The sequence below is a fragment of the Tasmannia lanceolata genome, unplaced genomic scaffold, assembly GCF_043159265.1.
Source record: "Tasmannia lanceolata isolate RefF3 unplaced genomic scaffold, GAP_Taslan_0.1 ptg000018l, whole genome shotgun sequence".
Taxonomy (NCBI): domain Eukaryota; kingdom Viridiplantae; phylum Streptophyta; class Magnoliopsida; order Canellales; family Winteraceae; genus Tasmannia; species Tasmannia lanceolata.
The window spans coordinates 1,067,905-1,085,885 of NW_027518695.1; the positions used below are offsets into that span (position 1 = coordinate 1,067,905).

At 37.4% G+C, this 17,981-nt stretch overlaps 2 protein-coding genes across 2 annotated transcripts; both read left to right on the forward strand.

The window, feature by feature from the left end:
* Positions 1–619: 619 nt before the first annotated feature.
* LOC143851865 (protein C2-DOMAIN ABA-RELATED 11-like) lies at positions 620–12,792 on the forward strand. The gene is made up of 4 exons (XM_077361364.1): positions 620–820; positions 4,038–4,194; positions 8,592–8,687; positions 12,211–12,792. Exons 2-4 carry the CDS (start codon positions 4,084–4,086, stop codon positions 12,505–12,507), a joined length of 504 nt encoding a protein of 167 aa, XP_077217479.1. The 5' UTR covers positions 620–820; positions 4,038–4,083; the 3' UTR covers positions 12,508–12,792.
* Positions 12,793–13,635: 843 nt separating this feature from the next.
* LOC143849932 (uncharacterized) lies at positions 13,636–17,357 on the forward strand. Its single transcript, XM_077359239.1, has 3 exons — positions 13,636–14,036; positions 15,835–15,902; positions 15,988–17,357. The coding sequence occupies exons 1-3, from the start codon at positions 13,916–13,918 to the stop codon at positions 17,020–17,022; spliced, it is 1,224 nt and encodes a 407-aa protein (XP_077215354.1). The 5' UTR covers positions 13,636–13,915; the 3' UTR covers positions 17,023–17,357.
* Positions 17,358–17,981: the final 624 nt, after the last annotated feature.

Consider the following 17,981-nt stretch of genomic DNA (forward strand, 5'->3'; position numbering starts at 1 on the left):
TAAAAGCCTAGGATCCAATAAATTCTAAAGCTCCTTGAAGGCCCAAGCCTTTCACCAACTCTCCATCTTATATGGATGAGAAGCATTTTCTTTCCAAACAATGTGGGACTATTTACTTTTGCTTGTGGTTGAGAGCTCATTTCACACACACACCGAGGTCTTGGCTTCAAAATAGGAGAGGGAAACTTTTATTTGAATCTTCGCTCCAAATTTTAACACAAAGTAAAAGGCATCTCTGACTCTTCAACCAATTTTGTTTTTTAAAATTTCCAACAAAATAAATAGGACTAAGTAGGCTGAAAAGTGAGTCCCACGTGGTTTTTCTCTCATGCAAAATGGCTTTCCGTGAAATTGGCCAGTAAATCCCGATATTCATCAGAATTATGACGGGTACAAACTAGAAATATGATATTTTGATGCTTTAATAATGGGACAAAGCAGTTTCTTTTAAACTTTCCTAATTTTGCCATAAAAATCCGAAAAACATGTAGCCATTCTAATGATGTTCCTTTTTTAGAAGGGTTTTGCTAAAGTTAAGGAGCATTTAAAGCACCTATTTTTCATGTACCCCCACGCATATATCGTCGAACACATTTATTACTGGAGCAACGCACTCGTTAGCAAAAGCCTTTTTTAAAATATACCGAGCTCAGATTACGAAATCTGTCCTCGTCCTGTCTTTTACGGCAACGACAAGCGATTATGGTCGGTGGATAATCTCTTGTAGATTAAATACCCTGAGTAAAACTCTATATATTCCGACGAATTCGAAAGAAGAGAGCACAAAATCGGGCTTAGGAAATCGGGAAATATTTATCCGGTAAGTTGTTTTCCGTTTCAGTTTTTTAAACAAAAGCGGTTTCAGGTTCTGTGCCTTGTTTGGGAGAGCATTTTTCATTATTCCCAGATTTTATATGGTGTGAGCCCTTATAGTAGTCCAATATTTTTCAAAAACTACTGTACGCCCCCACTTCATAAGATGATCCAAGCCGTTCATCTGATGGGCCACAAGGAAAAAAATAGGTTGTGCCCCAAAAATCATTTCCATAGGATGATCCTGACCCTCAGATCAAACCTTGTCTGGGTTCCAGGAATTTCTTGATTTTTTTTTTTTTTTGCCACTTCTCATCAGTTGGAGACACTAGTTTCCTGATTTTTAGCCGCTTCACCCTCATCTCTCCACTCGGAGACACCAATTTATCATGACAAATACTTCATCTAAGCCAAACGTGCCCCTATATGATCATATTTTTGCTTCTTTGAGTAATATAAAGAGAAAAATCCATGTATATGGACATAGATTTGTTGTCCTTTAAATATAAGATGAGGGTTTTACTAGCTGTAGAATGGATTTCAGGAGCCATCTGACATGAATGGGATGTAGAATTGGCAACATGGCTAGATCAGAGGGTCAGGATCATCTTATGAACGGCTTGGATCATCCTCTGAAGTGGGCCGTACAGTAATTTACGCGGCCACACACCGTATAAAATCTCCATTTTTTCATTACTAAGAATAGAAAATTAAAGGCTGTTTTTTTTTTTTCAGAAAACAGAAATAGCGGTTTTTAGGTTTTTTCAGAAATGGAAATTGCGGGGTTCTGTTTTTATCTTTTCCAAAGACGTGTTTCTGTCGGTACCTTTTTTTTTTTCTTCATGTCAAAGTTCGGTTCCGTATACTGAGAATCTCATCTTTATTTAGATATTTTTCCTATAAACGGAAATCCCCGTGGGTGTTGTCCCTTTCTAAAGAAAGAGGAGATTTTTTTTGCCTATAAACCACTTTTCGTGGCGGTTTTGTATTTCAATGTTTTTTTTAATAGTGGTTTTGTATTTCATTTTAATATAACCCCTCATAAATAGAAGGTGGTTTTCTTACTCTGTTTCTTATAGTGGTTTTGGGTGATTTTTTCTTTTCTTTTCTTTAAATCCGAGTTAGGATTTCTTCATGAGATGAAATCGGAAAAAAAATGTCGTTTATTCTGTTGCCAGAACAATGGTAATTTTGATGATGTATTTTGTCTTATATTTGTCAGTTAGAATTTTTCTTTTTTAATTTGGTTCGAGATCTTAGTAATTTGTTTTAATTTAGTTAATTAGCATGTTTGAGTAGAAATTATAAAGTTGATGACCCAATTAAACTGAACTGTATGGCTCTAATTTCCGACAATTGTTAGTTCCCATTTATTTGTTTCATGTAAATCTTTTATATTGATAATGGTCTGATCCGCATGCAAGTTCTTTACTTGTTATTTATGTTGTTTATTGTTTCCCTTTTCTTGTTTTACTGATTTTGTTCTTGCTTCATTTTTCTATCATTTGTCTTAAATAAATAAAACTCAATGCTACAGTGATTTCGGCTTTTTTAAGCAATATTTATGGGTTTTTTTTCATTTGTGTTCATAGGCAGTGTGTGGTTGCACGAACACTCGCATCCGTTGAAGTTTTGAAAAAAAAAAAAAAAAAAGCAAGGCTGATTCCTTGTTTAGTTGCCAATATTGTATTAAACTTCCAGCAAATTTGCCTGCCCAATATGTTTCTGACATAATTATTACATGACTCCTCCTTCGTACTTTCAAATCAAATTCTACAAAAAGGGAGAACTTTAGTTGAAAAATCTTGAAAATTATGCCTTGTTCTTTCTCTCTTTGTCTCTCTTCCCTCTCTCTTCACTTTATATATTGGTAATGACACTTCTACTTAGGGGTGTAAATGAGCCGAGCCGAGCCTGGCTGGCTCAGGCTCGAACCAGGCTCGGCTCGGTCAGGCTCGCGAGCCTTACCGAGCTCGGGTTATATTAAGTTCACACCCCTCATCTTCCCTGGACAGCCCTATCTAGTGTAATTTGACTACTTTTTTTACACTATGGGGGGTGGTCCAAGTAACAAATGGGGTTCCAAAAATGAAGTGACATATTTTGACTCCCCCTTTCCCTCCCTGGACAACCCCTTTAGTGTATATATTAATATATAATATATATATTTAAATATATTAAATTCTTAAAGAGCCGAGCCGAGCCTGGCCTAAATCGGGCTCGGCTCGGCTCGTTAAGGATTCGAGCCGAGCTCGAGCGAGCTTCCGAGCCCGAGCCAAAATTGACACCCTTACTTCTACTGTTTACCCGACTCTCCTAGTCTATGCCGAGCAACCAAACACTATTGTAATCTATTCCACTATTCTCCGAAAAGTAATTCTAGTCAAATCCAATACTTGTCTCCTCTTATTCCACTACTCTTTAAGCCTATGCCGCGCATTGGGTTTTCTTATCTAACTTTATTTGTCTCTGTGAAAACCGATTACTCCAAAAGCCTAGGCAGTTGGAGTTGGTGTTATTTAATCATTTACACTTCAACACTTGTCCTCATGTGTGGCTCTTTTTTCTTTTTTCGTGTGTGTGTGGAGAAGAGGGGGGGGGGGGGGGGTTTGCAGATTACACTTAGACTTTTAATATAGTTGTTAATTTTGAACCGAGAACCTCTTGCTCTGATACCGTGATAATTTTAGGAATGTCACTAATTCTTAGATGCCGTTATAGAGAATCAAATAGTGCCTATATAAAGCACGTAGGTGATAAACATTGAATCAAATCTTGATAACTATGGAAAGAGACTATTCTAATTGAATATAGTTGCCTAATCTATCTAGGTTACCCTATCTAACAAATGGCCATTCTAACTCCAAGATGATACAACGGTGAGATCTTAACCCAATCCAACCGCTCGATCTAACATATTCTAATTGTTTCAAATAGAGCATTTCAATTTATTCTATCCTGAAAGCTTTAAGTGCATTATTTTGTACGTCATTGTATTTTCTTTCGATTGGAAAACTTTTTTTTTACTTCCTTTTTTTGGGTTTTCTTTTCTTTCCTTGTCTGTTAATGAAGTGGTGCTCCTGTTTTTTTTCCCATTGAATGTCCATCTTTTTTAAAAGAAGTGAAGTGGGACAAAAAGAACGAGCTGATGTTATGCAGAAAAATAACAAAATCCAAAACAATAGTAGCTAATCCTAAAATTTCTTAAGTTCATGTTTTGGCAGGTGTTGTATTGTGTTCAAAGTTGAAGGCACTGTGGAAGTGATCCTCATGGGGGATGTTGTTGGTCAACTGAAAGTGACTGTATTGCAAGGGAAAAGGGTGGCGGTCCGAAATTTAGCAAGCTGTGCTCCTTATGTTGCGATCAAGCTAGGAAATCAGGTACCTTGGTTCTTTTGAGATTTGAGATTTGGTGTGTTTCTTAACTCAATATTAGAAAGGATTACATTTCAATGCGTTCTTTTTTCCCTCTTTATGGATATTTAGTAATTGTGCATGATAATCGGTAATTTGAACAAATTAATGTGCTATCAGTCAGTAAATTCTACTCGTTAAATTGAACAAATTAAAGTGATATCAGTTAAATTTTTTGTGAATGATAATAAAATTCAAAGGAGTAAAGAAACATTCAAAGCGCCTGCCAATGGAGATGGCCTTGTATGTAGGCGGGCAATCATAGATCATTGAGATCTACAGTCATGATTGATGAGAAAGATTAAGTATAACAATTATTGGGTTTACTGATGCAGACACATCTATATGTGAGAATCCTTTGCTGATATTTCAGTCCAGAAGACATATCACCAAACCCACATATTTGAAGGATTTCGTTAGCTAAATCCGTCATTATCTTTAGTCTTTATCAATTAGTAGTTTATGACTTTAGGAATTCTTTAGTTTCTTTTGATTGGTGGTGGTATTGGTTGATTGAGGAGTCATCTTTTATATTGATGAGGAGTCTTTTATTAAATATTATTTAGTCTTGTAAATATAAAAGAGAGATGGATGATCAGAAGGGGGGATTATTGAACATTTTTATCAGCTTTAGATACCATCAACTTTTGTATTAGGGCTTTCTTTGGAGATTTCCGTATATCAAAGCGTGTGAATTTTGTTTTTGTTTTGGCTTTGCTATTTCCATCTTCGGTTGCATTAGTTTGGTATCAGAGCTCTCGTTGATCTTGACGTTTGTTGTGAAAGAGCGACTACCATATCAAACAACCGTGGGTACAGTCGAGGTGTTCGTATGGAGGAACCTCATCCAGATCGTCAAGCCAATGATATTGAAGAATTAAGGAGGCGAGTCCAACAACTCACGGAACGTTTAACACATTTCGAAACTCTGAGTCGTGATGATGAAAGTCTCGTCTCGGAGGATGTTAACCCTTTTCATAATCGTGCTTCATGGGGTGAGCCAGGTGATAGGGGATTTCAAGATCTGATGGGTTCTAATCAGCCTTACGATGATGTGAATATGGAAGTGGATGTACCGGATTTTCAAGGGGAGATTCAACACAATGAGTTCATTGATTGGCACAACACTATTGAACAAGTGTTCGATAATAAGGAGGTACCGGATCATTGCAAGATGAAGATCGTGGGTATCAAGTTGAAGAGACATGCTTCGGCTTGGTGGGCACAATTAGAGATTCATAGAGAAAGATTGGGAAAAGAGAATATCAATCCTTGGGAAAAGATGAAGAAGGAATTGAAGAAGAAGTTTTTGCCAGAAAGCTATCTTCAAGACAATTATATGAAGATGTATAATCTTCGGCAAGTAAATTTGACCGTGGATGATTACACGAAGGAGTTTGATTTACTAACAATTTGTTGCGTTGTGATTGAGCCTGAAGAGCAAACTGTTGCGCGCTACTTGGGAGGCTTACAGAAGGAGATTTAGGATATGGTAATGCTACAACACTATTGGAGTTACAATGATGCGTACAAGTTGGCCATTAACATTGAGAAGCAACTGAAGTAGCGCTCAAAGCGTCCGATGATTTTTGAGCCCAAGAACATGCGTCGAAACCCAGTATCAACTGGAAAGGCAACAAATTTTGGTCAAAGCTTTAACACTTCCAACAAGCCAAAGACTGTTGGTGCGCGCTTCAAGTGCTCGGGGTTCGGTCATATAGCAACAGAGTGACCAAGCCGAAGGTACGTGAACTTAGTCGAAGAACTTGACAAGTTGGCCGAAGAGAGTGTTCTAGATGAACAACCGCACTTTGACAACTACAATGATGATGAGGGTGACGAGATCACATGGAGCAATAATGGCGAGGCGTTAGTTATTCGGCGTGATATGAAAACGGGCAAAGTGGAAGAAAATCCAGATTGGTTGCGACATAATAGTTTCCATACAAGATGTATGTCGAATGGTAAGATATGTAATCTCATCATTGATAGGAGAAGTTGCGAGAAAATGGTGGCCCAAAAAAGTCCCCATATTCACTCCCATTCATTCTCTTTATAACAAAATAGCAAAGAGGCTAAGAGCTTCTTCTTGGAATTTCTTTATATTTTGGATTGTCGATTTTTTCTTTCTTCTGTTCCATTATTAACCCTTTCCCAAGTGATTATAAATGGGTACAAGGGAACATGGATACTCTTTATGTTGGGGGTTCCACACAAAAGCAAGATCCCACATCGGAAAAATTGAGGGATGTGGATGGGTTTATAAGGGAATGGGCACCCTCCCCTTCAAGGCTAGCTTTTAAGGATGAGTTCTACCCTGTTAAAATCCCTACACTTTAGTATATTCCAGATTAAACTATGTAAGGATAAAGTAGTTTGTTAAACTAATCAATTAAGAGTTCTGTTATGAGTAGAACTCTAACAGACATATTTCTATAAATATGGGATTGATCTCCGTTGCCATCTAACTAATCGTCAAGAGATCAAACCTTATCAAAGATAAGTCAACCAAATGACCTATTGAGGCAGGTTTTAAATCTCAGTTTAGTTTGTATATTCTAGTAATCTACATGATTAGATCAGTTATATAGATGTAAATCTAATGTTAGATCATCCAGATTGACAAAAAGATCCATACATTTTATTTTAGAACTAATCTATATGATGTTTGATCTAAGATCTCCAAGTCTCACAATATCAAATTGAACAAAGGAGGCATCAAACCCTCTTAAGCTACTTTGTAGAATAAGAATCAGAGATAATTAACGATGGTCTCTTCCCAAAAATATGATAAATTTGATGTGGGTGTGATGCAAAAAAACACAAACACATGAAGCAAGAATCACAAGGGTAGGTGCTTCGGGAGTATTCCTGCGTCCACAAGAGAAGAGACTTTCAATATTTCGATATTAGGGTTACAAACTCTCTTCTCAGTCAACAACTGCTAATGTAACTAATCTGTATGGTACACATTAGCCTGCCTTGGTGATGAATCACTGGAAAAATACATAATACAAGATACTTGGACATCTCTATGCATGCTAATATTCTACCTGAGTGCAACATATCTTGTTTAGATTGTTGTGGATACCAACTTTCAGTGGAATGGAAGGACACCAATGGATTCCCCTCTCTTAATACCATTTTTAGGGTCCTAGCACCTAACAGCCCACATTTTCAATTAATCAAGTATTGTTTAAAGTCACCCATGATCTCATTCCATTATTTTGTTATGTTGGGATGTGTTGTTCACCCTTGGCAGATGAGGGTGAAGGATATCCTCATTGAACATGACTTGGTGAAGGCGTTGAAGGGAAATGTTGGGAAGCTGAGGAAGATGAAGAATACCAAGTGTAGCAGATTATATCGCCGGTCAGGGACACAGTGACTAGTGTTCATAGGATCTCTATGTCTGCTTGGAAATGGAGTGGCGTTCCTGTGATGGCGATGGTGGATTGTGATTGGATGAGTCAACGGATTGGCAGCTATACATGTGCATTGGCTGTGTTATCGAATTAGGTGGAGTCAAAACCAGGGTATTTGATGATGTGTAGCTGATACTTCAGAAGGCCGATGATGATTTGCGAATCAGTGGACCGGTGGTGACATCAACGAATAATCTTCAAGTGGCTGAGAGACAAGCCAAGGTGGAGATTGTTGGGAAATGTTGTCTTCTTTCCCACAATTTCGCGGGAAGCTAAATCAGAAACAAGTGTTTTTAGGTTTTCTGGAAAACCTAAGTTTATATATAAGAGAGAAAATGTGTCTCTTGGGGGCGGGAGTCTCTTTGTGTGGCAGATGCAAAGAGGAGGCATGGAGAGAGAGAGAGGGGGAAGAGAGGGAGAGTGAAAAGGAGAGAGAAAGAGTTTTTTCTCGAGTTTCTTCTTGGGTTTCTCTTGGGGTTTTTCTCTTGAGTTTCTCGTGTACGGACTTAGTTGAGAAGCAGTAGAACGGTTGCGGGTTTTCGGTTTCAAATAAATCAATTGTAATCCTTGTAATTTTGCTTTCTCATAATGAATTATCTTGTTCTCACCCATGCATATAGACATCTTGGCCGAACTACATAAAATCTCGGTATTCATCTAGTGCTTGTGTTTATGTTTACCTTTCCATTTATTTGTACACAGATGGGATTGAATTTGCCTGCCAGATTTTCTCAACATGTTCACTGAAAGTTTGTTCATTTTCCGATGTCAATGTTATTTTTGTTGTTATGCACATTTAAATTTCTATCATTAAAAAAAAATGTTATTCTTGCTCTTGCACATTCAAGATGTTTTTTGTTCCCATTACTGACATGACATTGAGAAGTAGTTCATTTTCTATGTTACTTAGTACTTACCAATTTTTATCTTCTTTACCAGACTGCAAAGACCAAGGTAATTTGGAGTTGTCTTAATCCGGTTTGGAATGAAGAGTTGACCTGCTCCATTATAGAACCTGTTGGAATCCTCAGACTGGTAAGTTAATCAGATTGGATTTTTCAAGCTTCAACACTACAGTATACTTTTTTCAAGCAAGTCCACTACAAGAGAAACCCCTTATGGCGACGGAAAAATAGCCGTAGCCATTGTTCTGTTGCTATAGGTATTTTATACCGACAAATTTTATTTCTGTCGTTATTTTAGCTAGCTTCTGTCCCTCATAGTCTAATTACTTCTTTTTTTTTTGAAATGGTCAAAATTACTTTTTTTTTTAAATATACAATTTGGAGATTTTATATGGTGAGGCTATAGATCGGAGGGTCAGGATCATGCCATGGAAATGATCTACAGTCTACAGCCTATTTACATTGTGGCCCAAAAAATGAATGATTTGGATCATCCTTTGAAGTGGGCCCACTGTACTTTTCCACACATACTGGACTTCACCCGCTATAAAAACTCTACATTTTGAGGCAAACTTCAATATTCCATATGCTACAGATGTTGGTGGTCTGCCCATTCCCCATTTGCAGGGCACGTATGTGGTGTTTGGAACCAATTATTCAGTGGGCCCACTGTGGATGATATCAGATGATGGTAGTCTTCTAACCATTTGGTCGGAAACAGAGTGGGGGCACGCCTAGGTATGGGACTGGGTGGGACCCAGCCTGGTATGGGACAGGCTTAAAGGGCCTTGCCCAACGCGTTCCATCAGCTTTGGAGCTTTTGGCGCATTGATAAGGTACCTAACCTCGGCGTTCTTTATTTTCATGATAAACTGGTCTCTCCAAGTGGTAAGAGAAGGGTTGGGCAATCGAAGTGGCCAAAAATTAGGAAACAAAATACAGGAAACTAGTGTCTCAAAGGGGTGAGGTGGCTAAAAATCACGAAACAAACAACTCTACTCAAAATCGGATCATCTTTTTTCCTGATTTTTAGCCACTTTTCACCCTCGTCTCAATCGGCCCTCTCAAATCTCACCCTTTCTCCCACCCGCCCTACCACTCTCTCACCACTTCGGAAAAAAATTCCTAGCTTGCAGACGTGCCCTTAATTTAAATAGGGGCCGTTGATTGGGTGTCCCATTGTTTCTATGGACTATAGCATAAAAATGGCACTGGTCGAGCGATTTTAACCATCTAATTTTGGCTTTCAGATGGGCTAAGGTCAAAATTCAACAAGGAAAAGGCCCCTTATTGCTCAAGATGTTACGAACATTTTATATACATTGTCTTTCATCATTATGGGTAGTGGACTAATAGATTATCATCATCCAAGTGTACTTAATTTCCCAATTTCAGATGGCTCAGTTCACTTGCGTTCTCGGGAAAACGAATCCCGGGAAAAGACCCCTTTTTTCTCTAGAAAGCTAAAATAGCGGTGTTCACTTGCTTCCTGGGAAAGTAACAGTGCCTATGTGGAAAAAGTAAAAAGTGACGTGGAAAGAGATCTTTTCTCACTCTTGTGGGAAACCAAATCCCACTAATTTGGTGCGATTCTGTTTCCTGAGAAAATAAAATGGCATGGTTGGGTTTGGCGAAAGAGTAAAGTCAGTGAGTGGGTAAAAAACCCTACATCATCTTCTTCCTTAACAAAGCCCTAGATCGTCTTCTCTTGTGTTGGGTTTGGTGAAACAATTCAAACCGTCTTCTCTTGTGTTGGGTTTGGTAAAACAATTCAAACCGCAATCATAAAATCGATATATCAACTTCTCTTGTATTGAAACTACATATAGTATTGTAAAGTATATGTACTTTTGAACAACATTTTCTAAGAAGATACTTTCCTATATCTTATATCACTAGAATATTTGTCTATCAAGTATTAGACATAAGAGGTTATAAATTACCAATGTAGGAACAATGTTGGTTCTTGAGTTGAGCATAGGATATAAGAGATTGTAAATTTATGGAGCATTAATTAGAGTAAATGTTATCAGCACTACTGTATTTTGATGAGGGCACTCTTCACTTTATTCAAAATACTATATGGCCCGCACCATAGGATCATCCAAACCGTCTATTAGATGGGCAACAGTCTAAATAAGTTGTGCCCCAAAAATTTATTTCCATAGCCCTCGGATCTATAGAGGGTTTGGATCAACCCTCTAATGGATCGTAACCATTAGAGGGTTGAATGTTAGGGATCAACCCTCTAACATTCAGATATGAGGGTTAGGGTCAACCTATGGAAACGATTTTTGGGGCACATCCTATTTAGGCTGTGGCCCATCTAATGGACGGTTTGGATCATCCTAAGGTGCAGGCCGTACCGTACTTTTAATAAAGTGAGGAATGCCCTCATCAAAATAAAGTAGTGCTGATAACATTTTCCTTAATTAGGAGAGTTTACAGTTTTACTTAAACTTGCTATAGATACAGCTGGTGAACTTATTGTGGATACACAAACTTTTTGTAAGGGTGTTTTAGTCATTTTTCAACGGGTAAGTGTATTTTTGTCAATTTTGTATGGGATAAGAGCATTTTGTTCATTTTCTAATTTCTATGCGATAATGTGTTTAGGTCATTTTTACAAGATAGGGGCATTTTTTTCATTTTCAATGAAATAGTTGTATTTTGGCCATTTTCATTGTGATAAATGTATTTTGTTCATTTTTTAGGATTTTTAAATTTTTTTCATTTCATCTTATTTTTTAAATTTCCTACTAAAAACTTTTTTCATAGAAAATTTTACACCTCATATAGTCATATTCTTATGAGGTATTTGCAGGGACCATCACAGTAGGGTCCTTCATGGATGGGCTGTTGTCTTGTTCATTCAATTCATCTGAGGTGGCTGTTCTCACATGCAACAGCACATCCTCGAAATGCCTTCTGTGATGGTCCCTAGCAAATCCCTTCTTATGGTGTGGGGCATCCATTATATACCTCATGTTTTCACGAGGTCAGTAGGGCTCACAATTTTATACCTATGTTTAGATGAAGTGGAGCCCACCATTTTACATACATAAGTGGGGCCACCATTTCCACCCAACCCACTATTTTATTTGTTATGGAGCGGGTCACACTATTTTACACCTCGTCTTTTGATTGGTGGGCCTACAATCTCCACCCAAACCCATGCATAGGATGGGGCCACCATTTACACCTCACGTCTTTTATGAGATGGTCTTGAAGTTGAATGGGTGGGGGCTCACCATCTCTACCCAAACACATGCATGGCATGGGGCCCATCAAAATGTTAATGATGATGAGGCCCACCATCAACTTCAAACCTGTGCATTACGTTTATGGGTTGGGAACCACCATTTTACAGCCATGCATAGCATGCACAAGGAATGCTAGTAAGGTCATATGCATATAAGATTATATCCAAATAATTTCTAAGGGTATCCAAAGAGACATTTTTTGAACGGAGTTATAGGCCAAGATTGGAGATATTTGATCATCTTCCTCCTTGAGTTTCTATATTTTCTTTTATGGGTTTCTTCTCTATTTGTATTATTGACCATCTCGGTTTTGGAGGTTTCTCTCCGTTTTAATATTATTACCATTTAAAAAATAAATAAAAAGTCTTTATGAAATGATGACTTATGCAGGAGGTGTTTGACCAGGATCGGTTTGGAGAAGATGAGACATTGGGACATGCATTTCTCAACCTTCAACCTCTTGCATTAGAGACGAAGGGGGGATTTGGTGCACAGGCTTCTGTCAAGGAGATGAAGATAAGGAAAATCGTCCCCGCTAGTGACAATTGCCTTGTGGGGGATAGCTTTATTAGTTGTGTGAATCGTGAGATTGTGCAGCATGTTTGCTTGAGGCTTTGTGATGTTGAGTCAGGTCAGTTGGAGTTGAAGATCAAGTGGATTGATCTTCCTCGTACTCGCCGCACTTAGACTCTCTTCTAAGTTGGTCAAGCTCTTGTCTATGTCTTGAGTTTGTTGCCCTAATAAGTCAATTAGCCCTGTTAAGTTAATTAAAACTTTGTTCACTCAGCCCCACTTAATGTAAAATTGATCGTTGCAATAGTTTAAAGTATTGTAATTTCAAATTTCTAGTGTGTCCCCCTTCGTCATTTTGCAGTGTAAGTTGAATCTTCTCTTCAAGTTGTGAGTTTAATTGTATGAGATCCAAAACAAGACATAAATGGACGGTTCAGATCATTTAAAAGTGGGATGGAACCTTATGTAATACACAAGACATACCCATATTTACGTATATGGACTAGACCTTTAGTTGATCCGGACTGTCCATAAGATATGAATTACCTTGGATTATCAATAGCCCAGAACTTTTGTAGGCATAGAAAACAAATAAATGTGAATGATTTTTTTTTTAATTGAAAGCAATTTGTGTCTTTCATTTTCTGATTTCTCTCCCTTCTTTCTATCAATAAGAGAGTAGGAGATCATCCTATGTTTCCAGTTTTTAGAAGTCTCAAGCCAGGAGAGATTTCTAAAACTTGGATTTTTTACTTAAAATCCAGGATTCTAAAGATACGCAGAAAAGACGGTCTCCTTCTTCTCTCGTGTCCCATCCATGATTTTGAGGAAAACCAAGATTCTAAAATCTGTCTATCCAAAAGGCCCTTAACTTTTTTGCTTATAAAAACTTATTGATTACTACGTACCAGCCATTATTTGTCCCTAGAGCAAATTCCTGACTGTGCGTTGGCCAGGATGAAGCTCCTCTCATGTTGCTCATATATTATCCAGTTAGGGTTTGCTAGGCAATTTTGCTGAATGGGGCTCACTTTTGCACGAGAGAGCAGCCACACAGGCTCACTTTTTTACAGATTTTGTTTTACTCATTTAATTCATCTAAATTGGCTGTTTTGTCTTGCAAAAGTCGGCCGCAAAATGGCTTTCCACAAAATTACCTAGAAAATCCCTACCCGGTTATGTATATGTGAGCCAAAGTAAAAGGCCACTATCTTACTAGGTGTGTGGCGCACGTTGTTACGGATTGCATCCTACTAGTAAATCTCAATGTCATTTCCTACGCAGTTTGGATTGCAAGAAAAACATTTTCCATAGATAATTTTTTCTTTTCCCAACTTATAGAGGAATAATATGATTATGTTAATTTAGAGGGATATCATTATAAATTGAAGGTCCCTCTAAATTAAAATTGAACAGGGTTGGTTCAAGTTATCTTATTTCGTGTTTAGAACAATAGAAAATCTTAGAAATATTTTTCCTTTCCTTTCCAGAAAATTCCTCCAATCCAAACAGGCCCAAATGAAAAAAAAAGAAAAAGGGCTCCCGTTACATAAATAAAGGATGGCATTCCTGCCAGAAAGTAATGCTGTTTTTGAGTTTTTCCATGGCATCTGCTTATGAAATGCCTGTCTTCATAGACAGCAGTCTCGGTACTCATATAGCCATGCCTCTTTCTCCTGATATTACAGCGGCTGATTTCAAAAGTAAGATTTTTTTCCCCCATTATTCGCATTTCTATTATCGTCCAATCAGCTGATTATCTGTTGAGTTTTATAAAAGATTACCACCTCTCTCTTCATTCCCTCACGTTTTCTCTTTCTGGGAAAAAACCCATCACTTACTCGCTTAATGTTCTACCTTTCTACAAATTTGATTCTTTTTTATTCATGTTTTGATGGATAAGGGTTTTTTATGCTGATTTTCATTTGGTTTCTTGTTGGCAGCCCATCGATTTTTTGGGGTCCGTTTGATATTCGGGTTATAATTTATTTGGATTTGTTTCTAATACCTGATTACAGATAAAAAACGGAAATGATATCAGCACAACCATGTTTTGATAATATACCCAAGAACTCTCATAAGCCAATAAAAGAAGAAAGGACAAGCTGAGTTTGTGCAATTATTGTAAATGGTGGTGCTAATATCAGTAGCCTAAAAAAAGTTGTTGAATTTTGAAAATGTGAAATGAGGATTGATCCCGACATCGCCTTGAATTGGCCATGGCCCAAAAATCAGTCTGATTGGATGAACCTAACCATCTGTTCAATTCATTTTTGGCCATTGATTGAGGGTTTTTTTTTATGGGATGAGTGTCCATTGGCAATTTGGCAGGCACTTGATCAGATGGTCAGGATCATTCTAATAAAATGGAATTTGGGCCATGGGAAATCCAATGATGGGCTCGCTTAGTAGAAAGTTAAGACTGATCAAATATGGGACCATCTATGATGCCACATAAGCATGCAACATTGAATCAATCCTCTTTGAAGTTTGAAGTTTGAAGTTTGAAGTGATCTTTTGACATGTTAAAAGACTGTTGCTCTTCATATCTTGTTCTTTATTTCACCACTTTTGTCCTCTTTTTTTTTTGTTTTTAGAATTTTGAGAACATTAATACATTATGCTCCATAATCACCAGCAATATTGAATAGGAAATCTATATTCTTCTATAATATTCTGATTTCTGAGTCAATCTAGATTATTCAGGAGTCAATTTAACTTTCAGAACATTTGCTGCTATTTAGAGCCAGTGTAATACTAAATTAGGACTTTTTAGATTGGACGTGATGTCCAGAATCTCACTAATTGACTTGGAACTCAGTTGAGTCGATTGGTTTGGTTGGATTTCTGCGTTGAATCCTGGTTCTATAAGAAATTGGTTAAGTCTAAATTGGCCGTCAATGATTGATTTTTACAGTATCAGCTGCTATTTCATTGATTCTAGCTGAGTCAAACTCAGATATCATATCAAGGCCAATTTCCAATTTGCTTGAGTTCTTCAATGAAGTAATGTCCATTTTAGCGGTTCAAATTTTTGACAAAGAAAGGAGACTGTGGGTCCAGTTAAGTGCATGGTTTATTTCTCTCCTGCTAATTGTTTTAAATCAATCTCTTTGTGTGTTTGTAGTATCTGTCCAGGATGATTTGTAAATATTTCTGGAACCTGGTGTGAATTAATTCTGCAATGCAACTTTATGAATATGAACAGCATAGATCCTTATCATGTATTGTGAAATTTTGGAAGTTTTTTTTTGCTTTGAGACCAATATGTAATGTAAGAGTGTAATATGAAATTTTGGAAGTGTTGTCTCGCTTTGATATCAACATTTAAGAGAATCTGTAAGTTCTCTCAGGATTCACGACACTAGTAATCTAGTACTATTCACTTATGAATCACGAGTCTTTGATATTATAGATGAATGTTTATCATAGATACCGATACAGTGTTGTTTACAATGCTTCGGTATTAGAAAATTTAACCATCGCAGGATTGTTGCATAGGGAAACTTGCAAGGGAACACTACCTTTGTTTCCCATATATTGGAGAAATCAGGATTCGTGCATTGATGGTACGACATTTTAGTGTTTCACTTCTTTTGAGTTACAATTTACGAGTTCTCCTAGATTTCCATCTTATGTGTGTTGCTCTTGTAGGTGAAACGAAAATTATGTTTCTACCACCTTGCTGATTCGATGCCTGTAATAAATGCTTTTAAAGGCTTGAAAGGAACTTGGTTTCTTCACATGGATGCCACTTGTGTGGAGCATATGCAATGTCAACCAACAGCCACTGGTAAGCACTGTCTGTCTGGCTTCAAAGTTGTTGTACCCAAGTCTAATATAACGCAAGATGAATCTTTGAGCATTAATCCAAATGATAAGATTTTATCATATGGACATTCTTTCAAGAGTAAAACATGCGGTTCTGAGGGGAAAATATTTTTTAGTCCAAGTCAAAAAGATGAGGGTGCTTCCACCCAAGAGCAGTTTGGTCACTTTGGTTCCAAAAAAGAAACAATCCGTAAAGAAGAAACCAGTTCCCACTCTATGAATGGTGCTCCTAGTGCAAGCTCATCTGAGATAATATCCGTGGCAGGTATCATCACAAAATACTTTTCCAAATTTAATGAGGTGCATGCATTTGATAGCAATGCAGGAAACGTAGTACATACTTTACAATGGCCTGAGCAAAGTAAAGATCAGGAAATGCAAAAATTAGGAGAAATTCGAGATACGAATAGCACAAATAGTACATCAACTATTGCAGAACTTTGTGTAAATAGGAATAGGACAAAAGGATCAAATGATAAGAAGGGGGGAAATGCTATGAGCTGCGTTAACGTTACTGATGAGTATGTGGTCTGTCAAGGTCATCATGACGATTCTTGTAAGGCTACGGTGAACAATTATTGCTCAAGAATACTAACTGATGATGATGATACACGGCAATCTGGAACCAAATCTCCACCCATGATGCCCTCTTTTTCATTGTTGGCCAGCCCAAGTATGGAAATTCCAAGGAGCAAGCTTGGAAGAAGTGAGGTTGGGAAACGACTCCTAGTAGCAGCAAATGGGCTTGGGATTTCTCTTAGTAACCAAAAACCAGTGATTTCCTTGTGCCAGTCTGCAGTTGACTCAAGATCACTTGTTAGAAACATCATCTTTGAGATTAGTGATGGCGATGATTAAGGAAATGGAAGAGATATACCTTATGTTGAGAGTCTTTCTTGTTCAGCTAATATTGCTTATTTGCTTATAGCCAATAGGTGGATGGATGTTATAAATATAAGATACTGGAAAAAGAAGTTTCCAGTCTTACCAGTCTTACTCCATATCCATATTTGTACCCTGTTGTATATGCAAGGGTAATTCAGTGTATAGAAAAGTGCCCAGGTACTATAGTCATGCTATAATTTTCCTTTCTTACACGAGTTATTCAATGAATCAAAAATTTTGTTCTACTTTTTAATGGATTTTCACACCCTGGGAATAACATTCTCTTCCTTTAATGGATTATTCAGCTATGCCATGGATCAAAATTTAATTTCATGTTTTTATGCTCTCGTGCATTACAGGCTACCATATATTTATTTATTCATCTAAGAATTCTGTGTTGACAAACCGGTCTCATTCAAACCAAATCCAAATTCCAGTTTTATGCAGATGCGTCCTAAAATCACTATAAAATACCATCTGTATCTGGTTTTTCAACACTTCCAAGTTCCAACATCAACATAAAAATGAGCTACTATCTCATTACAACATATTCATTTATATTGTTGTTTATTTGTTCACTCAAATCTTAAATGCATATGATATACAGATTTTTTTACCCCCCATTCATCACAGGGTCACCATGCCAGCGACAATTTAGTATAACTAAAGAAATTCTACTGATAAAGTACAGTGGAGGAGGAACCTGTTCATGTGCTTCCATTATACAGTTTTCGATTTGAAGGTGAGCTTTTGGGTATCAGAGGCCGCGCATGACTGGCATTCCCAACTCCATGTTCTTATGGAATTTCTGCACTTTCCAGTCCTCTGCATTTAGGAAGAGCAGCATTGTTGCCATCACATTATGTGTTCATCAGTCTTATGGCCATCTCTTGTTATAGAGGAATTGGAAAAGATCAAATTTAGGTGAATAA

Bases quoted from the DNA above. Each gene is read 5' to 3' on its own strand.
- LOC143849932 (XM_077359239.1), top strand. From the start codon at position 13,916: ATGCTGTTTTTGAGTTTTTCCATGGCATCTGCTTATGAAATGCCTGTC. The intron at 14,037-15,834 runs GTAAGATTTTTT...ATTGTTGCATAG, and splicing joins TACAGCGGCTGATTTCAAAA to GGAAACTTGCAAGGGAACAC. The intron at 15,903-15,987 runs GTACGACATTTT...TTGCTCTTGTAG, and splicing joins TCAGGATTCGTGCATTGATG to GTGAAACGAAAATTATGTTT.
- LOC143851865 (XM_077361364.1), top strand. From the start codon at position 4,084: ATGGGGGATGTTGTTGGTCAACTGAAAGTGACTGTATTGCAAGGGAAA. The intron at 4,195-8,591 runs GTACCTTGGTTC...CTTCTTTACCAG, and splicing joins CGATCAAGCTAGGAAATCAG to ACTGCAAAGACCAAGGTAAT. The intron at 8,688-12,210 runs GTAAGTTAATCA...TGACTTATGCAG, and splicing joins CTGTTGGAATCCTCAGACTG to GAGGTGTTTGACCAGGATCG.